The sequence below is a fragment of the Haemaphysalis longicornis genome, unplaced genomic scaffold (genome assembly GCF_048455015.1).
Source record: "Haemaphysalis longicornis isolate Haplotype H1 unplaced genomic scaffold, Haemaphysalis longicornis Haplotype H1 scaffold_1, whole genome shotgun sequence".
Lineage (NCBI taxonomy): Eukaryota > Metazoa > Arthropoda > Arachnida > Ixodida > Ixodidae > Haemaphysalis > Haemaphysalis longicornis.
Genome location: NW_027526203.1, coordinates 230,238,217 through 230,257,809, shown reverse-complemented (window position 1 = coordinate 230,257,809; position 19,593 = coordinate 230,238,217). Strand labels below are relative to the sequence as shown.

Genomic DNA, 19,593 nt, shown 5'->3' with positions numbered 1-19,593 from the left:
CGAACAGGATGGAAGACGAGCGTCTGCAGGCTCGCAAGAGTGCGGAAAGTGAGAAGCGAGAACAGGTATGCTTGAAGCTTCCCAGCAGGTACGTGATACCCGCGCATGGAGCGAAACCATCGAACGCCGCGAAGCAGCGCGACCACAAAAGAGCAAAGCAAATTTTTGTCTTTCCTTTAATGAGAGTGCTTTCCGGAACGTATAGGTACGATAAGTTTGAAGTCCTAACCACATGGACGCGAAATCACGCGTCGCGCGATCCTCGGCGTCGTTCGGCGGCAACGTGCAGACACGGGCACTTTCAATCGCGATTGAAGTGAATCGCGATCGAGGTTTCGAACGCACTCGACGCACTGCCGCTGCTAAACGGCACGTTTCAATCGCGCTCGAGAAGTTGCACCGGTTGCATTTGTGTACGCCAGATGGCGCCAGATGTCCCGCTTTCCGCTGCTTTCTCGCGCTGCGTCGACGCTGATATCTGGCGAGCGTAGACATTCGGCGTTGCTCGCGCGTCAGCTCTCGTCGCCACGCGAGAAAGCGCCTAAAGTACGCTGCATGTGGTTGGGCCTTTAACTTCTACTAAATATGCGTCAGCTCCCCAGCTCCGCAGCCCCAGTTTCGCGCACGGAGCGAAGCCATCGGCCGCCGCCCAAAACGAGGAAAAAAAAAATCCACGTCGCATGAAGTCGCGCTCGAAGAGAAAGTGACGTCACGCTGTGACGTCGCTGTTTGAAGGGGGTGTGGTCGGCCTGGGCCCCTACGGCATATGGTTTGGGAATACGCGACCGGGCATCCGTAGCGGGGCCGGCTCTCCCCTCTGCCATAACTCTCTAATTTATAGACGCTTACGGAAGCACATTTAGTATCATGCGTAGCCATATTGCGAATGATCAGGCTATATATGGAATGCTCATGGGACACAACAGCGAGTGGAGTCTACGAGTTACCGTAAAGCAGGCTGCGGCAAAAAGCTAGGTGGCGGCATCACCTCAGCGGAAAGGGTGTCGTATCTAGTGGCACTAGGATGCTCAAGACTGGAGAAGAAGAGTTGTTTGCAATCACTCGGCCTTCGAAATGAGTATACGAGAGGAGCTCGTGCCGCGGAAACGGCTGCCTGTGGCGATGGAAAAAGTCCACAGCACGACTGTGGCAGCACGCGCTCGTAAACTGTCTTTATCTGCCCGCGCGTAACTCAAAGGGCTCCCAAGCTTGGTGCCTGCTGCCCACAGCGTGCTCTTGGCGTCCGTGCGAGCGCATCCGCTGGCCATGCTCATCCTGACGACGACGGTTGTCGGCGGAGCCGTCGCCGCCAGCGCCTACTTCTGGCTCAGGCACAAAGCCAGGCAGGACTTCGTGCCCGTAGCGCGACTGGCCAACATTGTGATCCACCCCATCAAGTCCATCGTGGGAGTAGAGGTGCCTTACGCAGACTGCACCGTGGCTGGGCCCGTCTACAAAGGGCTCAAGGACAGGTGAGTGCGCGTATTGTCGCCGACTCTTTGCACCAGTGTGGCGCGACTGTAATCTGCAGCCGCCTGTACGTCGAAAACCATTCAGGTTGGGGGAACATAAATAACGAAGAAAAAACCTAGCATTCAATACGCATGTCAATAGCGCTATTATTGGTTTCGCCAAGCACGATAAATGACGATGTGAAGGTATTCATAATCTATGAACAGTGTGACTTCTCTGCACTCCCATTATTTACCGCATTATCCGGGAAGTGGTTCCCATTGTATGCCACGAGCATAGCTTCAAAACTGTGTGATGTGCTAGTAAAAAAAAACTTTTTTACGTTCATATTTTCAAGGGACCTTCAATACAAAAATCCTGTATTGCCATTAAACAACAAATCTTCCCGCGGTGCCTTGAACTTGAAACAGGGAAATTCGGGTCAGCTCCCGCCGGATGGGTTTGCCCGTGCCCTGCGCCCTGGCCACTATTTCCTTGCTGTTACAATGTACCATTATAGACATGGAAGAAGGGATGGTATAGAAAAGTAGCGAAGCGCGCAATAACGCACACGCGACGGCGCAGGCGTCAGCAGCGGTAGCAGGGGTATCGCAACCCTCGAGGCTTCGCTTGCCATCTGGCAGCCGGTCTGGTTTCTTTTCACTCCATGGTGTTCCGCTTGCGTAGTTCTTGCCGTAACCGTTGCTGATCGCTACAGTTCGACTAAGAAGCTACGCTGCCGCTACAGGAAGGCTCGGGGCCGAAAAAATAAAAGAAAACAGTTCCTGTTCATTAAAGCAGGCATGCTGATGATGATGATGATGATGATTTCTATTGGTTTCCCCTTTGTATCGGGGTGATGACATGTCATCTTACCAAAAAGAACTAATATACCTATGTTTTACACTTTTGGTTCAATACTAGCGCTGCCTAGGGCAGGCACAAAAAGCTTATTAGGCACAAAATACTTTTTTTTTCTGTTACAGGTGGTAGCTGTCCTAGGCAATATTCCCCTCTCTGCTTTTCGTCCACCAGCATTCTAATCTTCTTTTCGTCCCCTCGACAGCCTTGAAGTTAACTTCCTCTGTGATACCCTTAAATCCTAGGGCTTCTGAAAGTCCAATATTCCCTTCATGTAGATTTGGATGGATACTCTCACATTCTAACACGATGTGCCGCATAGTTTCTGTTTCTTTTCCGCAGACCCCGCATACCCCATCATTTTGTGAATACTTCCCCACAAAACTCTTAGTTCGCAGGCAACCTGCTCTAGCCTCAAAAAGCAAAGCACTGCCCTGGGAATTGTCGTAGAAATTTTCCTTTCTGATGTTCATCTTCTCAGCCCTGTACATCTCTAACGACGTTTTAGCTTCCATTTTTTCCCTCCATTTATTCGTTTCAATCTGCCTTGTCTCTTTTTTGGTTACCTTGGCTGTTTTGGATTCCCCACTGTTCTTTCCGTATTTCATCGTTAGCCTTCTAGTCTTTCTTAACCACTGCATCTCGCCCCCACCCTCTCCCTCTTTCACTCGCTAACCATCTCAGTGGCATTGTGGCTAATACAACGTCGTTCACCAAAAGGTGCGCGCCGTAGATCAGTTTTCAGTTTATTAATCGTAATAAAATATACAATGTGCGATAATAATATACAGAAAGAGGTCCCAGAGCGACGCTGTAGAAAATTCGGGGCCCTGTACTTGTTTGCGAGCGTAGTCAGCGAAAAATGCGTTTTCTTCGCACCGTGTGCATATGAACGTGCTCTTTAGAGAGAGAGAGAGAGAGAGAGAGAGAGAGAGAGAGAGAGAGAGAGAGAGAATTTTATTAGTTGCAGTAGGTTTATGGGGTCGGGGTGGCCGCAGGCTCCAGCCTGGCGGCGACTAGCGTAGCCCTGTCCACGAGGGAGAGTTGTGTCCCCAGGTCAGAGCTACCCAGCGCCCCGGGGCCTCCCACTGCTCGTAAGAGGAAATTAGAGTGAAAGCGTTATTAAGGGAGCCCCACATGCAGTGGGTACAATGGAGCGTGTGCCACAGGCAGGACAAATGGGGGAGGGGTCCGAGGGGTGGATATGGTGAAGTAACACTCGGCAAGGGAGTGTCTGAGTCTGGCGGAGTCTCCATGCGCGTTCCTGCGCGTGGGTGAGTTGAGAAGGGGCAGGGGGATGTCTGCGGTGGGCGAGGCGGTAATGACTGACAATGTCGTGGTAAGTTGTCAGTCTGTCCCTGGCAGATTTGGCCCCGTGGGAGGGAACGAGGCGGGGGCCCGCTCGGATTGCAAGTCCTCGAGCGACGACGTGGGCTGCCTCATTTCCCCTGAGGCCAGCATGACCCGAGGTCCAAATTAGTTCTACCCGGGAAGTTGGGGAATTTTGAGCCAGAATTTTGAGGGCGAATGGCGAAATAAAGCCACGAGCGAAATTTAGAATGGCCGTTTTAGAATCTGAGATTATAATATCGGGGGCCGGCCTGTGTGACAGCGCCAGCGCTATTGCCGCTCGCCCGCCTCTCCGGGATGAGGGGTGTTCACCGTTCGGAGGGAGGTGATGGGGGGGTGTCGGGCCTGTTGATCACGGCTATAGCGCATGCGTCATGGTGGCGGTATTCAGCAGCGTCCACGTAGTGGATATTTGGGCGGATTGGAAGGCGCCTTTCCTGCGTTCGTGCCCTCTGTGTTCTTCGGCCCGCGTTATATCTTGCATGCATATTGCGGGGTTCGAACTATACGAGTTGAGCGTGGGTGGCATGCGGAATGGGGACTTTCCGGTCTAATCCTGCCCCGTTATTAAGGCCAAGTCTGTCAGGACTGTGTAATCCTGCAGGGGCTGTCGCTAGACGTGTTACTTGAGCAGAAAGCTGCTCTTCTATTAGTCCATCTGCCGTGTTGCGCACCCTTAGATGTTCGAATCTGGCACTTGACGTGTGCATGGACAGTTGCAGCGCCGAGTTGTAAGCTTTTCCAATGACACAATTGATTTGTTTTTCAATTTCAGTAGCGGCTTACGAGAAAAGGAGAGGATACTTTTGAATCAAGCCTATATCGTGATCAGGATCACGTAGCCTGTTCCGTACCTCCGTGTGCTCTGGATAGAACGGTAATTCGACAAGCAAATTATAAGAGAACTTAAATTTCGGTGGAGTTCTTGTGATCACCTGTGGCCTCAAAGTGCCTTGTGCCGCATCATACTCGTATACGAACCTGCTCCTCGATACCGAATTTCCAAACTACACACCTGCGGGCTTTATCATCAGCGCTACGTGCAAGGAATCTCCGGTGAAGAACGAAGCCCTACCGCTCTCGAAAAGTAACGTCGACCTCCCCCTGCTCTGCACTTTAAGCAACCCAATGAATCAGTTTCACCACAATGCGCTATATTGACGAATCCTTCCAGCCAATAATGAAAATTCGGCTAATGACGAAGTCGAGTATTCAATTTGACTCGAAAATGCAATCTGTGCAGTGGCATCATGCAGTGCAAGACCGGCGTTCTGCATTGCGCACTGCCAATGCACATGCCACATTTTTTAATCAAAATGGGATGCGCGTTGCCGTTATTTGCCGCATTTGCTGTAGTGATGGCATGGACTGGTCACTCGAGTGCGTTGCGGTAAAGCTGAAAAACGCGTTGCCTTAGAGGGTACCACCCAATCTACTGCAGCTCAATGCAATCTCGGAGCGTCCGAGTTTACAGCGGGTTTAATTTATGCATGTTCGGAGCACCATTCATGTAGGAAAGTGATTCAAAATTCGGGACAAGCTAACATCTTACGTCTGTTACCATGACCCCTGGACGATAACTATGGCGTTATTACTCACATTAAATAGTGAATCAAATCGACGTACATACCTTGCCGGAGTGCATAACAAACCGTTCATAATAGCCTCGATCGATGTTTTCGGGAAAACTATGTATGTGAACAGCGGCATAACCAGGCTACCCTCTACAGCCTACACAGTTGAACAATTGATTTAAATATCCTTCGTATACGATTGATTTAAAATGTCATATCCTCGTTTAAACTATTCCTCATTAAAGAAAAACTCGCTTTTCTTGATTGTGCATGGTGTGAAAATGTGCATCTTCTTTTCTTGATTTCACTACGCCAAACGCTATTTGCTGCAGCGCTGCTTGAGTTTCAGAAGAGTAAAGGCGCTTTGTCTGTATTGAACTGGGTCCACTGAAACAAACAAAAAAAAACAGATAAATTAGCTTTTAAAGCGACGCTTTTTCGGTGTCACTGATGGCGGTGTCGTAACCAAATGCACTGCAAAAAAGCCAACTTTACACAATGGGAGCGCACACCATGATGATGATGATGAAACAAGATAAAATGCTTATCGTGATGGGTCCGTCGCTTTATCAAGCCGACGTCTATCCGACTGCACCATCATCACAATTTTGTAAACTTTATTTATAAATATAGATACAGAACCACACAGATGTTTCACAGGACAAAATAACTTTACGCGCATAAACAAATACACACGTTGGAGAATTATGCGAACCAAGAGTCAGCATGTTATGTCAAGAAAGTGAAAACCAGTCGAGGGGTAACACTAGCCAATCCGCACAGTGCTGGCGAGGTTTATACTAGAAAACATGTCAAACGGGCGCCGGTGTCATTTGTGACCAGCTCTAAGGGAACGAGATGGGGCCAAAGGGATGGGGTGGAGGCTCTGGAGAACGGTCGTTGGTGGGCAGAAGGGGACTACAGTGCTTCCCAGTTTCAAGCTCTTAAATTGAGTCCCATCTCCTCTGCTGCTTTACCATCAACTTTACGAGAGCTCGCGAGCCCTGCGCCAGCGCACCACGAAGCTCAGAGTCTGAAACAGGCACGTCAAGGGTGGCCACTGCTCACTGCGTCTTCTGCACAAAATGGCTCCACGCCGGCAGTGGGCGTTCAGCACAGTCAACATGAACTGTGTTGCTCCATAGTGAGTGGAGACGTATGACGTGGACGCAGTCACGGAGGTGTGGGACTCCGAGGCCGCACTCAAGAGCCTCAAGTTCATCCAGGTGAGCTGCCAGTGCGCACGAAAGGAACCCTGCAGCTCGTCCCAGAAATACAACGCCGTGTTGCACTCCAGAAAATCATGGTCGGATGTCTCCCGCCTTCCGCACAGAAGACAGTTGGTCCCTCTAGGAAGGAAGAAACCCCGTTCCTCCTGCCTTGCCTTAGTTGGTGGGACTCGGACCCCTGAGTGCAAACGGAAGGAAAATATCCTTCTAACCGGTCGGAATGAGGCGCTTCCGCACATAGGACGTCGCTTTTCAGGTGACCTAAAGGGGGGTGAGCGGTACATGGGGGGTGTGAACATCTTCTCCACCAAGGCCCAGTACAGCTTCCTCGGTTTCGCTGCGCGCAGGCAGTCCCAAGAGTACAGTCCCTGAAGACAGCCACCACCCTCGCCATTTCTCTGTAAAAGCCCGTTGCACGGGCTCTGCTGTTGTTGCGAGCCAAGGGGCCAGGTGTAAGGCGGGCACATTTTGGAGAACCGCCTGGAGGAAACCGTCACGATGATCGTGGCAAAACATAAATCGCTGTACTTTCATCTTGAGCTCTCCACGTTAACAAGCCCCCCTCCCCGCCCTACCACTTTCCGCACTCAAGATAATGTTGGTGCGGCGCACAAGCTTGTATGTGGACGTCAGAGAAATTTCGCGAACGTCCTGTGAAGCTTGTCAAGTGAGCTTGAGTCGATGGTTGACACTCGTGTTGTGTAAAAGGTAACCGTACATACCACGGCATTGCAGACATGTGCGCTTGAGAAAAAGGCGAGCTGTCGCACTCTCCAGTGCTCCACTTTGCTTCCAGCGGCTGCCAGACACGCTTGCCAACCAGGGGCAATGACTGTCATTGAGCAGGTCTTCCCTCCATCTAACTCCGTAGAGCTGTTGTGGTTTGCTGAGCCATTCGCCTAGCCATGCTCCATCTGACTTCGAAAGATTGAGCTGAGCACGCTAGAAGCGACAGAATGATTCAGCAAGCACGACACCTCTTTCCCCTGCTCTCTCGACGAGCATACAAACGCAACATGGCCCACAAAAGCCAAGATCTTTAGCTCTTCGTTGCCGAGAATTAAGCCTTTGTTTGACTTCGACGCCATTGCATTGTATACAAAAGTGGTTCGAGTAAAGGCGGTCCGAAAGTTAAACGGAGCACGGGAGCGATGGCCAAACTGCGCAAAACTTCATGCCAGCGCAATCCAAGAGTAGATGCACCGACGACAGCGAGAGTGGGTCGGCACATCCGGCTGGTCTATTTTTATTTATTCAATTACCCTGAAGGCCCGAGGGCATTACAGAGGGGAGTGGGTACAGACACGTGCTACATACATACAAGTAAAAATACAGCCTGTACTTAAATTGCGCAAAAAAAAGGTAACGAAAACTGAAGCGAGACGACACGACACAGAGCGCCATCACAGAGCGACGACACAGAGCGACATATAGCGTAGATGGTTGTCTTGGTTCAGTCTTCGTTCCCTTTGCGCAATTGAGAGAGAGAGAAAATGACATTTATTGAAAATTTCCGGCGGGGAGGCGGGTCAGGCCACGCAGGGCTTCGCCACCCCCTGTCTATGTACTAAGCAGACCCCGAAGCTATGCCTGGGCACCGGTTCAGGCTACTCGGCGAGTCCCCTCCCGAAGGAGGGTCTCCTTTTCGCCTTTGCCGGGCCAGAGCAGCCTCGAGCCACTGGACTGCCAGCAGTTTCCGCTCGTATTCGGGCGAGCTCACGAGTCCTATAATGTCCGGTGGTAGCTCTTTTGGGCTCCCCACTGCACTGTGTCTTTCACATCCCCACATGATGTGGGCCAGGTGTGCAGTCACCAACGCGCACACACTGCACACTGCACTTTCGTAAGTTCCAGGGCACACGTGGCGCGCGAGCGCTGGAGTCAGCACGGATCCAGTCTAGTTGACGGAGGAGGACGGCTTCACCCCTCTTGAGCCTCGGGTGAGGTGGAGGCAGGGCGCGTCTTCCCGCACGATGCCAGTGAAGGATGTCCCCGTAGTTGGTCAGGGGCTCCATGATCTCCGCCGCAGACGATGGGCAGGGGGGCACCGCACGGAGCGCGAGCTCGCGTGCGATGGCGTCCGCCTCCTCGTTGCGGTTGAGGGTGCCACCCGCAATGCCCCCCACGTGTGCGGGAAACCAGCGGATGTGCGTTGTAGTCTCCTTGCGCTCGGGGAGCAGGCTCGCTGCAGTCCCGCACACGGCGTTCCTGGCGTAGCTTGCTACTGCGGTCCTCGAGTCGCTGAGCACCGTGGTGATTGTGGGGCTGCTCGCTAGCGCTAGGGCTATGGCAGCCTCCTCTGCCTGCGCGGCCGTTCGGGCCTTGATGCTGCAGGCGTTCAGTAGTTCCCCGGTGGTGGCTCGTACGACCACCACCACATATGTGTTGGGGCGGTCTCGGTGCTTGGCTGCATCCACGTATACTGCCCCCTCGTCCCTGTTGTGTGCCTCGGCGAGCGCTCGGGCTCGCGCCGCTCTCCTCTCCGCGTTCCTGTCCGGGTGGACGTTCCGTGGCAAGGGGAGCACCTTGATCTTGCGAATGATGTCGTCCTCTATGGGAACGATCCTATCTTGATGTTGGTCAACTTCAGGTGGGTTGATGCCCAACCTCTGGAGGATGGCCCTGCCGGTTTTGGTGGAACCGAGGCGTTCGAGCTGGGAGACCCGCTGGGCTTCACTCACCTCGTCCAGGGTGTTGTGTACCCCCAGTTCGGCAAGGGCCTGGTTACTCGTGCTGTTGAGCAACCCCAGCGCTGCCTTGTAGGATTTGCGAATGGCCGCATTGATCCTATCCTTCTCCTGTTGTTTCCAGTAGTGGAACGCACCAACGTATGTAACGTGGCTCATGACAAATGATTGCAAGAGGCGCAGCAGGTTAGCTTCTCGCATTCCCTGTCTGCGCGTAGATATTCGTTTGATGAGACGCGTTGCGATCCCCATCTTGGTGACCATGCGGTCGATTGCGGTTGTATTGCTGCGGCTGGCTTCGATGTGCATGCCGAGCACTCTGATGCTTTGCACGTGGGGTATGACTGTGCCGTCCCCCGTGAGCAGCGTGATCTTTTTGGCGTCCTCCGCTGCTCGCTTGCGGAGGCGCCCGGGCGGTGGTAGTATCAGCAACTCCGATTTCTGCGGAGAGCATCGTAGTCCCGTGTCTTTCAGGCAGTCTTCGATGTTGTCGATTTCCTCTTGTAGTGTGGATTCAATGTGGCCGTCACTACCCCCGGGGACCCAGAGGGTAATGTCGTCCGCATAGATGGTGTACTTGACTTGAGGGAGCTGGTTCAGGCGTTCGGCGACTCCAATCATCACCAGGTTGAAGAGAAATAGCGAGATCACTGCGCCTTGCAGAGTGCCCATGCTGCCCTGCTTCCGCTCTTCCAATTGTAGGTTTCCAATCTGTAGCATCACCGTGCGGTGTCACAGAAAGTCCCTGATGTAGTTGTAGGTCCCCGGTGTTGACTGTGGTGGTGTCCATGGCTTCGTGCTGGATTAGCAGCATGGCGTCTTGCGTGCTGAGCTTCTCTCGAAACCCTAGCATCGTGTGCGGGTACATGTTCCAGTCTTCTAGGAATCTTTGCCACCTGTTGTTTAGGACATGTTCCAATACCTTTCCCGCACACGAAGTGAGGGAGATGGGCCTCAGATTCTCAATGCCGGGTGGCTTGTTCGGCTTTGGTATTAGGATTGTTCTGGCTGCCTTCCACTGCTTGGGTAGTGTTCCGGCGCGCCAGCACTTGTTGTAGTAGTTGGTGAGGGCCGTTATGGCCTCGTCATTTAGATTTCGCAGGGCCTTATTGGTGATTTGGTCAGGGCCGGCTGCGGACTTGCAGTTGAGGTCTTGGGCCGCCTTGCGAACCTCCCACTCTTCAATATCCTTGTCGAGCAGGGGGTTGGGCGGTCCCTGGTAGTCTATGTGCGTTTCGCTCGGGGTGCTGGGGAGGTAACGCTCGTTAAAGCGTTTACACATCTCCTCTTCTCCGAGTTGCTTGGTGGTAGCGTAGACAATCTGTGAGAGTCTGTGCTGTTGGTAGTCTTTGCTCTTGGATTCGTCCATCAGGTGCCTGAGCAGCTTCCACGTTCGGTCAGCGTGTAACTGCCCGTCCGCTTCATTGCAGATGGCGTTCCATTGTTGAGCGCAGAGCTGCCTGCTGTATGGATTACCAACTCGCCCAAACCTACAGCCTACCAACAATACAGCAACAGAAAAATTGAAATCAAGTAACGTCGCCTGATACAGCGTTGAAATAATGGCTACTTACAAATAAAATTAAGGACGGCAACTCTAAATAAAACAGCACAATGTATATGAACAATGTCGTGAGGAAGACGATAAAGAAGTATTTGGCACAAATGAGTCCTAAAAACACTTCTTGTGCGCTGATGGGATCCCTAATTGGTGACGATGATCAATGGGAATGAATGCAGAAGTTGGTGGGGAGATTAATCTATTTCTGAGTAACGCGTTGTGGTAGTAAATTTCATGAAATTGACACAGCCGAAACGCTTTCCTGTGAAGAGACAGTCTGGTGATACTAGTGTTGTTTGTAGTTATCTTTACCCTCTAGGTGCCATGGTAATCAGAAATAATGGAACGCGATGCCCGATTATGTACTCTTTCTAATTCTTAGATAAGCGATTCATGACCAGGATCCCAAACAGATGCTGTATATTTCAATGAAATGGACGCCTCATTACAACTTCTTCAATGGTTGCCTAACATGCTGTTCGCTTGAGCTGTAGTATATTCAATGTAATATACTCCATCTGTTGGAACTTTTGAGGAACGACCAAGTAGAAGCAGCATCAGAGTTCAACAGACACGCAGAAGAAGACGACTAGGAGAGGCTGCTTCCGTCCTAGGAGTTTGCTACAGAGATGTGCTCGCTTTTCACTCCCTTGTTGCGGCGACAGGCCGGATGACCGGTTAGACAGCTATTTCTTCATTCGTGATTTTTTTCCTGAATATTATGTGATATCCGAAGATTTCTTTTTCTTGTCTCAATCTTTTTCTTTTACTTCATTCTATTTTTCTCTCTAAAATAAACCGGGTCACAGCCTAATCATTACAGGCACCTTCTTCAAGGGACCGACTGACCGACCAACCGACCGACCGACCAAGATGGCTGCTTAAGGCGCGGTTCCCTGTACATACTGTAAATATATTTGCTTTTCTATCGACGCTGGCCTCCTCCCTTGCCTCCCTAGACGTTCTTCCACACCATCTAAGGTATACGTAGAAGTTACGTGTATGCCTAGATACTTATAGGAATATACTGCTTGCAGAAGAACGCTATTAATGTGGTAGGCGCTGGTGCTAGTGCTGTAATGGCTGATATGCATGTATTTGCATTTGTTAATGTTTAACGACCTACCCCAAATGTCACACCATTCCTGAATCCGATCAATATCAGCCTGTAATTCAAGTACGTCTAAACGATCATTAATTGCCCAAACAATTACGTAGTCATACGCGAAGAGACTCACTGATGAAGTAATGTTTAGAGGCAATTCGTTAAAAAATTTCCCCGCACCTCCCCGAAGGGAATCGTGCAGAAATGCGAATGCATTGGGTGCACCGATGAGTGTGTTGCGAGTAATGGCGTAATTAATGACGAGAGTGTGAACGTAATCATTTATTCATCAGCACCTGTTTGTGTTATCGTTGTACCTGACGGCCACAATCACTGCCTTGTGATCGCTAAAGTGCACGGTCAAAGGGTCTTTGAGAAGCATACGCGCGTCACAGTTTCGCGTAAAGACCAGATCAATGCAACTCCCGTGAATGGTAGTGGGGCACGTGTCGAAGCCGGCAGAGAGACAATGCATAGAGTGCCTGGTCTGCATGTACTCGACCAGCCACTCGCCACTCTTCTTGCGCACGTCAACGTTGAAGTCGCCAACCAAGACTATGGGGTCAGAGGGTTTGGAGCGCACGCGCACACTTTCCATAGCCGCGTCCAGCTGCGCGGCAACGGCGTCTCGAGCGAGGTGGGCGCGAGGCACACGGTCACCACAAAGACTCCGTCTCCGGTGCAGGCAAGGGTGTACAAGTCCTTGTACGGAAGCGTGTCTCGAACGGGAGACGTGGCAACGGCGTGTGATATCAAGTTCCCTCGGGCGTGTCCTCTCCCCTTGCCTTCCGCTACTCCCGCCCGAGCTACCACCTGCTCCGGTTGCTAGGCGCGCCACAGTTGTTGCTAGGGGCGAGGAGGAGCGCGGAGAGATAACACCTGGGGGCGCACGCCGACGGAGCACGACAACCCCCGACTAAGAAATGCATTCGCATTTACGACGACGACGACGACGAAGGCAGAACTACGAGGCGCGCGCTCACGTGCGCTCGCGCTGGAGGAATGCAGGCGCACGCCGGCCAACGGAGCAAGACAACCCCCGGCACGACGACGACGACGACGAAGGCAGAACTACGAGGCGCGCGCTCACGTGCGCTCGCGCTGGAGGAATGCAGGCGCACGCCGGCCAAGGGAGCAAGACAACCCCCGGCTAATAAATGCATTCGCATTTAATATAGACCAGAAAGAGTAATGGTCCCAACGCGGAGCCCTGTGGGATCCCAGAGCTAACCGGAACCCTTGGCGAGCCAAGGTTAACAGTTACGAACTGGGAACGGTTACTGAGAAAAGAAAATCAGCCACGCGAGGACGTTATCATGAGGCTCCTTGATTTCAAAATGACTAAATCATGCCATACTTTGTCGAAAGATTTTTAGAAAACTGAAAAGAAAGTCAATGGGTGCGCCCTGGTCAAGAATGGAATGCAAATCGTGAGTAAAACATAGTAGTTGCGTTTTGCAGGAAGTTTTTTAAGGAAACCCATGCTGTGATTCGGTAAAGAAAAAATTACCATCTCAAAATTTCACAACCTGGGAGTAAATGACATATTCAATTATTTTGCATGGTATGAAAGTCATTGATACTGGTCCATAATTTTCTGGACAAAATTTACCACCTGACTTAAAGAATCGAATAATTCTTGCTACACTCCCATCATCCGGAAGACAGCCTACTTCAAGAGATTGCTAAAATATTTTTGTTGTGATTATGGAGCTGTAGATTTTAGTGTTCATTATAAACTTGGAAGTAATGTTGTCGATTCCGGCAGAAGATGAGACGTTAGAGTTTTCTATTATTTTTTGAATGTCTTATGTGTCGAAATGAATTGCTTCCCTCGGGCGGTAGTCACTGGCTTGATAAGCGGGATTTGTTCCTGTGTTGACGAAACCCGATACTGCTGACTTCGTGACTGCATCTTTCATTCACTACCCTCAAAAATTGCCTCGGGTTGTTAGCTAGCATATTGGGGAGTGTGTGGTTAAAATACGTATCCTTTGCGGCTTTTGTGGCCCTTCTGTATTCACCATTAGCAATGTAGTAAGAATCCCGTCTGACCTTTTAGTTAGCAACTTTAGCAGATAGAAACAGCTTTTTTTATTATTCAGCCTTTTCAAAAATTGGCTATACCAGGGAGCGTGCTTGTTGGTGGTGACTAGCCTCAGGGAAACGAACGTTTCAGTAATGTGCGTCACTTTTTCTTTAAGCAAATTCCAGTTCGAGTTAAATGAATGCTCCTCGAATTCATATAGATAGCTGTCCAGAAATAAACAAAGTTCTCTATTGATGGCATCAAAATCAGCAGCAGCAAAATCTCTAACGCGCTTAGTATAATTATCATTACGAGGAACGCAAACATCTATGACGATATGGAGCAAAACATGATCACTTAGTTGAGGGAAACAAAGCAGAGACGTGAACAGGTCAGGCACTGTGGTGTACACAAGATCCAAAACACTCGATGTAGAAGATTTAATGTGATTTGGTTGGGTAACAAATAGCTTAAAATTAAAATCAGAACAAAAGCTCAACAATAAGTACTACTTTGGAAGAAAACGAACTGAAATTCGGCACATTACTTGACGAAACTATATTTGCGTAGTTAAAATCTCCAGCTAAAAGCACTAGTACAGTGCTGAGATCGCTTAGGGTGAACAAGGGAGCGCGTGGCCGCCGGTACTATCAGAGCAGCCTTCCGTGGGCTGCACGAAGCATCACGCATGCGCTGTGCGTGTCGAGCCAGAATTTGCTTGCTGCGCGCGCATCGCGTCATCGGAGCGTCTAATCTGCTAATGGCGTGTTGCTTTGAACCTGTAATCCTCGACCTCTGTATGAACATGCCAAATAAACATAACAAAGGTGCTTTTCCACCGTAAACTGAATCGAGGTTGGAGTGCCCGAGCTCACTTTAAGCCCTGAATTTATTTCTGATAAACATTGTGATTATGCGTTTCTTCGGTTTTTGTGGCAATCACTTATAGACAACAAAGAGCTGTTAAAATTAGCGTCATCTTTTTATCGAGTCTGCTTGAAGCAAGCTGGCGAGTTGCGTTGTGCCGAACCGATTGCATTGCATCAAGCCAATAAGGAATAACCGCTCCCTCAGAAACATTTTTGTTGCAAATTCCAGTTATTTGTACAGCGGCCGATTGCTCGACCACAAGCAAGATAAAGTTAGCAGACGGCGTTCAGACGCTCCGATGACGCGATGCGTGCGCTGAAAGCATAGCCTCGCTCGACACACACAGCATATGCGTGCTGTTTCGCGCATCACACGGTGGGCTGCTGTACCGGCGGCCACGCGCTCCCGTGTTCACCCTGAGCGAGCTCACCACTGTTACATTAGGAAAACGTTCCATAACCGTGTTATCAGCATCGTGAAGGCTATCGACAAAGCTGGGATCGCATGACGGTGGATGATAGCAGATGCCCCCAAAAATCTTTTACTGCAAAGCAGTATATGTCTAACCAGCCCCCCCCCCCCCCTTCAGTTTTCATTCCAGTGTCATCGATTTACTCATTTACTCCGTGGCTCTTCCTCACTACCGCTGACACCTCTTTCACAACTATTTTCCCCCTCGCCTCCACCGATGCCCCTTTGTGCAAGTTGCGCAGTCGGCAGCTAACGGCGGTATGCGGTTATCAGATGATTGCGAAAAATGAACAGAAGCACGGAGGGCGTAAAAAATGCACTGACGATTACTACACTCCCTAATATAAAGTTTGTGCGCAGCGCAGCTGCAGTCTTTTCGGTTACGGCGCATTTCTGCTGCGTCTCAGGAACTTTTCGCGTGATCAGCGAACGTATGGCGGCGTGCGCTCCTTTGCTGCTACCTCGCAGTGCACCACCGCCGCCGGCCAGCATGTTGCAAATCGTGTTTGAACCTCCCGCGCAAATGTCACGTGGTTCAGATTAGCGCCTCTCAAGGGAGCAGCAAGCATGTTGTTGCATATCGTATTTGAACCTCCCGCACAAACGTTACGTGGTTTGGATTAGCGGAGAATGGAACAGCGTCTGGCGAAAGTGTCAGTGGGAGGCCGCTCCTTGGTGGCGACACATGAAACATGTGTGAGGGAAAGGCAGTGAGAGAGATGGCGCCGTAGTCGTACGTGTCGTAGTCCACTTCACCCTTCACTAGCCGCTCCTCTCCAATTTCTTTTTTTCTTCGCTTTTGCGTTCGCTCACTCGGTTACGCGGACATAAACAGACGCCGCTCCCGCGAAGCCCAGGTAACGGCTGCTAAATGGCTGCCTCCCTAAAACGACCGAAACTGGCCGTCACCGGTTCCAGTTAAATTCATTTCGCCAAGTAGCTGCGAATCCCTCCCGGTAGAAGAGAAACGTCCCCAGTTGGAACGCCGGCTCGAGCCCGTATTTCTTTTTCAGCTTGGAAAGCCTCCCGAGCGCATTTTTGCCGGTGTCTTTCACACCTATGTTTCCAAAATCACCGGTTGCCAGTTTATGCGTGCACGGTTTGCGGGTAGAAAAAGGGCGACGTGCACGCACAGCTAGGTTTCATTGCACTACCGAAAAATGCTGGTTGTGCTGGTATTTGATGTCGAAATTATACGGCTCAATGCGGTTAGTCGGCTGTCCTCCTGAATCGAGTGGTTCGGGTGTGGGTTGATGTGTTACACAGACATCTTACACACACAGTAAGATGAATATGACGGGGAAGGAAAACGGACAGCGACATGTTTGTAAGCGAAAATAAAGCTCAAGGGCTTCTAGTTTTTATATCGCTATGGGACGGATGCATGCCATTCGTTTGGAGGAAGAGCAAGAATCGAAGCGCTAGCCCGAACACAAGCGGGAATGGGGGCAAAAACAACGGAAAGCTGCTGACACCGCCGTTACCGCATCAAGTTAAGCTCGTGGAGTAGCGGTGAATCCCTCCCGAATTGCCCGCTTGGAACGCTGGCGTGATTCAATATCACTTCTTCTGAGGGCATGCATTCAAGATATATTTTCGACGGCGTCTGTCACGTGTAAGCACCGCACATGACCGGTTGCCGGTTTATGCATGCGCAGGTTTGTAGTGGCGAATAGTGGGAGGGAGGACGCGAGACGTGAACGCGCAGCTATAGGTTTCATGCCTGTGCTGATGGATCACATGTCCGTTGTGCTGGTGCGAGGATTAAACGCGGGCGTTAAACAGCCCAATGGGACCTGTCCGGAGTCCTTAGTGGTAGAGCGGATTGGGTTTGTGTGTTATTCTATGTTCAGATTACCGACACAAACCTCGTGTCATGATCTATGGACGCAAAAAATGCCAAGTCACGCAGTTCGGTTGGCTCAGACGTGAAATGACGTCATTCTTTAAAGTTATTACCGCAGTTGCGGAAACACTCTGAACCCGGCCTTACAGAAACAGTAAGATGTTTAAGACGCGGGTGGGACACAGGCAGTTCCGTGTTTATCGGCAAGAACAAAGCTTGAATCCGTAAGGGATTCATTCTGCTAATTGTCTAGAAAATATGCTCCATCGCACATTACAATAAACGTGTTTTGTTTCGTGCACTCCGTGGACGCGTCCTGCTTTGCAGGTCATCCCTCTTCAGAGAGTGGAAGACGCTACTTTTTTTATAACATTCCCAAGTTTCAACAAATATAATCTCATAATTGGTTATGACCGGCACCAAAGACAAAAAAATATGATCTGCAACAGCAACAAGTATACCACCGCCGCATCATTCACCTCTATCCTGGCGATACACATTGAAGTGCTTTGTGCAGTCAAGCAATTCACACCCATCAGTTTTTGAAGTAGCGACGTTTCTGTTAAGACGTCAGAGTCACATGTAACGATGGCAGTATTCAGTTCATCGCGTTTCGCTAAGATACTCCTAATGTTAGTGAAAAGAAAAGAAAACTAAATTTTCAAACTCCGCCCACCACTCTCCACGCGCCGCTACTTACGTGCATGCACTTGCAAGTGATAGAGCTTGTTCGAGTGATTGATTATAGGGTTTAACGCGCCGACGGAACGCAGGCGATGAGGCGGCCGTAGTGCAGGGCCCCGGATTAATTTTAACCACCTGAAGATCTTTAAAGTGCGCCGAAATCTTGCACACACAGGCATTTTAGGTGCGGAGCACCTTAGCGCCTCACAATGTCCGTCCACGTCCGTGCGCATAACATTTACTATCGCAAAGAACACACAGGCACCGGAAGGATTCGAGCCTGTGTCTGGTAGGCCAGACGGAGTTACTGTCAGTTGTCTTACCCACTGGGCTGCGACCGTGAATTAGTACCCAATGGTCAAATGGCTTACACCCTCTCCTGTAACGGTGCAGAGTATATTAGGACCTCCCAATGTCCGTCCGCGTCCATCCGCGTACTCACCATCATCAAGCGAAAATCTGTGCGGAAACCACCTTACAAGGCACAAGAACACCCCAAAACACTAGAACACAGGTACAAACATAACCTAGCAACGAGAAAATGCGCAAAAAACCGGTGTAGTCAGGTTGTGATCCAGTTGTAATACACAGTGACTGCATCGAACTACGCTAGATGGCGCTTTGCATAAACACGAGATGGCGCCGTGGTGCACCGCGTATATAAGCTGGTTCCTGATATCACACACCCTCTTCCCGTTATGGACGGAAATGAACGTAAGAAGCGTCACGCTGCTGCTCAACGTCTAGGAAGGCAACAAGCTTCTCCGAATACAAAAGCGCGGCAAGCGGAGGCAAAGCGACTACAACGGCTAATGGATCCGGAGTTGCCAGCGGGGGAAGCGGAGGCAAAATGACGAGCTTGCCCGAATACGAAACCGCGACAAGCCGCGGCGAAACATCAACGACGGCAACAAGCAACCTCGGAAACCAAAGCGCGGGAAGCTACGGCGAAACGTCAAAGGCGCAGTCTACCTGAAACTGGCGGTGCCGATGCACGTTTCAAACGGGACTTCTTTGACTGGAACTTCCGGTACAGCTGCAAGGTGTGTGACCGCTTGTGGTTTGATAACGCGCTGAACAAAATCGGCAGTATCCGCAACGCACAGTCAAGGTCCAACGCCATTGGAGTTCTACAGGAACACTTCCCCGACTGCACCATTGGTCACAGTGAGTACATGATTCGCTCCACTTGCAAAGAGTCCTTGGTCGGCTGCAACGTTCCTGTAATGAGCGTGACACACGGGTACCGCTACCCTCCCAAACCAGAGGACCTGCCCCCTTGAACCCCGTTGAAGAACGGCTGATCGCTCCTTGTCTCCCGTTCATGAGTATCAGGCGGTTAACGATTGGCAACGGCCAGTACGGAATCAACTGACAAGTAGTCAACGTTCCAATAGGCGTGCAGGACATGGTGCAGTGCCTCCATAGAAGCATACCTGACGACGTTGTCATCGAGGTTCACAAAAAGCGCAAGCTCATCCTCGTACAAGTCCGGCCTAGTCAAGAAGCGAAACGTGCACGCTTGGCTGAAGTACTTGGAGCACTCACCACTCTACAGATACTGCAACATCAAGGTTGACTGGAGCCGTCTCTCACAGTTCAGCGACGAAGAATCGCCTTGCCACCATGACGAGATCGAACCCGCGCCCGAAATCACCGACCTCGAAGACCCCGCGCCAATGGCCATGGCACTGACCTCAATGAGCCATACGACGATCTACGATGACGGGGCGCAATGCACGGAGGCAGCACACCTTGCGTACCAAGGTCTATAGTGCAAGGCACGCCTATGTTGGACTTGGCGTCGGGTGAGGGCGAGAGCTCTCCTCCCCCCAGATCTACTTGGGCGTACCTCGGACGATCACCGGCCCGAG

At 50.8% G+C, this 19,593-nt stretch overlaps 1 protein-coding gene and 1 pseudogene across 5 annotated transcripts in view; both read left to right on the top strand.

Annotated features, from left to right (window-relative positions):
* Window positions 1-19,593, top strand: part of LOC144142586 (mitochondrial amidoxime-reducing component 1-like) — a 140,705-nt gene that overhangs the window by 63,132 nt on the left and 57,980 nt on the right. For all 5 annotated transcript variants that reach the window (XM_077674231.1, XM_077674209.1, XM_077674191.1 and 2 more), the window contains exon 2: window positions 1,199-1,472. In XM_077674231.1, the coding sequence (XP_077530357.1) occupies window positions 1,267-1,472 (206 nt within the window). In that variant the 5' untranslated portion in view covers window positions 1,199-1,266. The remainder of the gene's footprint in view (window positions 1-1,198; window positions 1,473-19,593) is intronic.
* Window positions 18,418-19,494, top strand: LOC144174548 (uncharacterized; annotated as a pseudogene).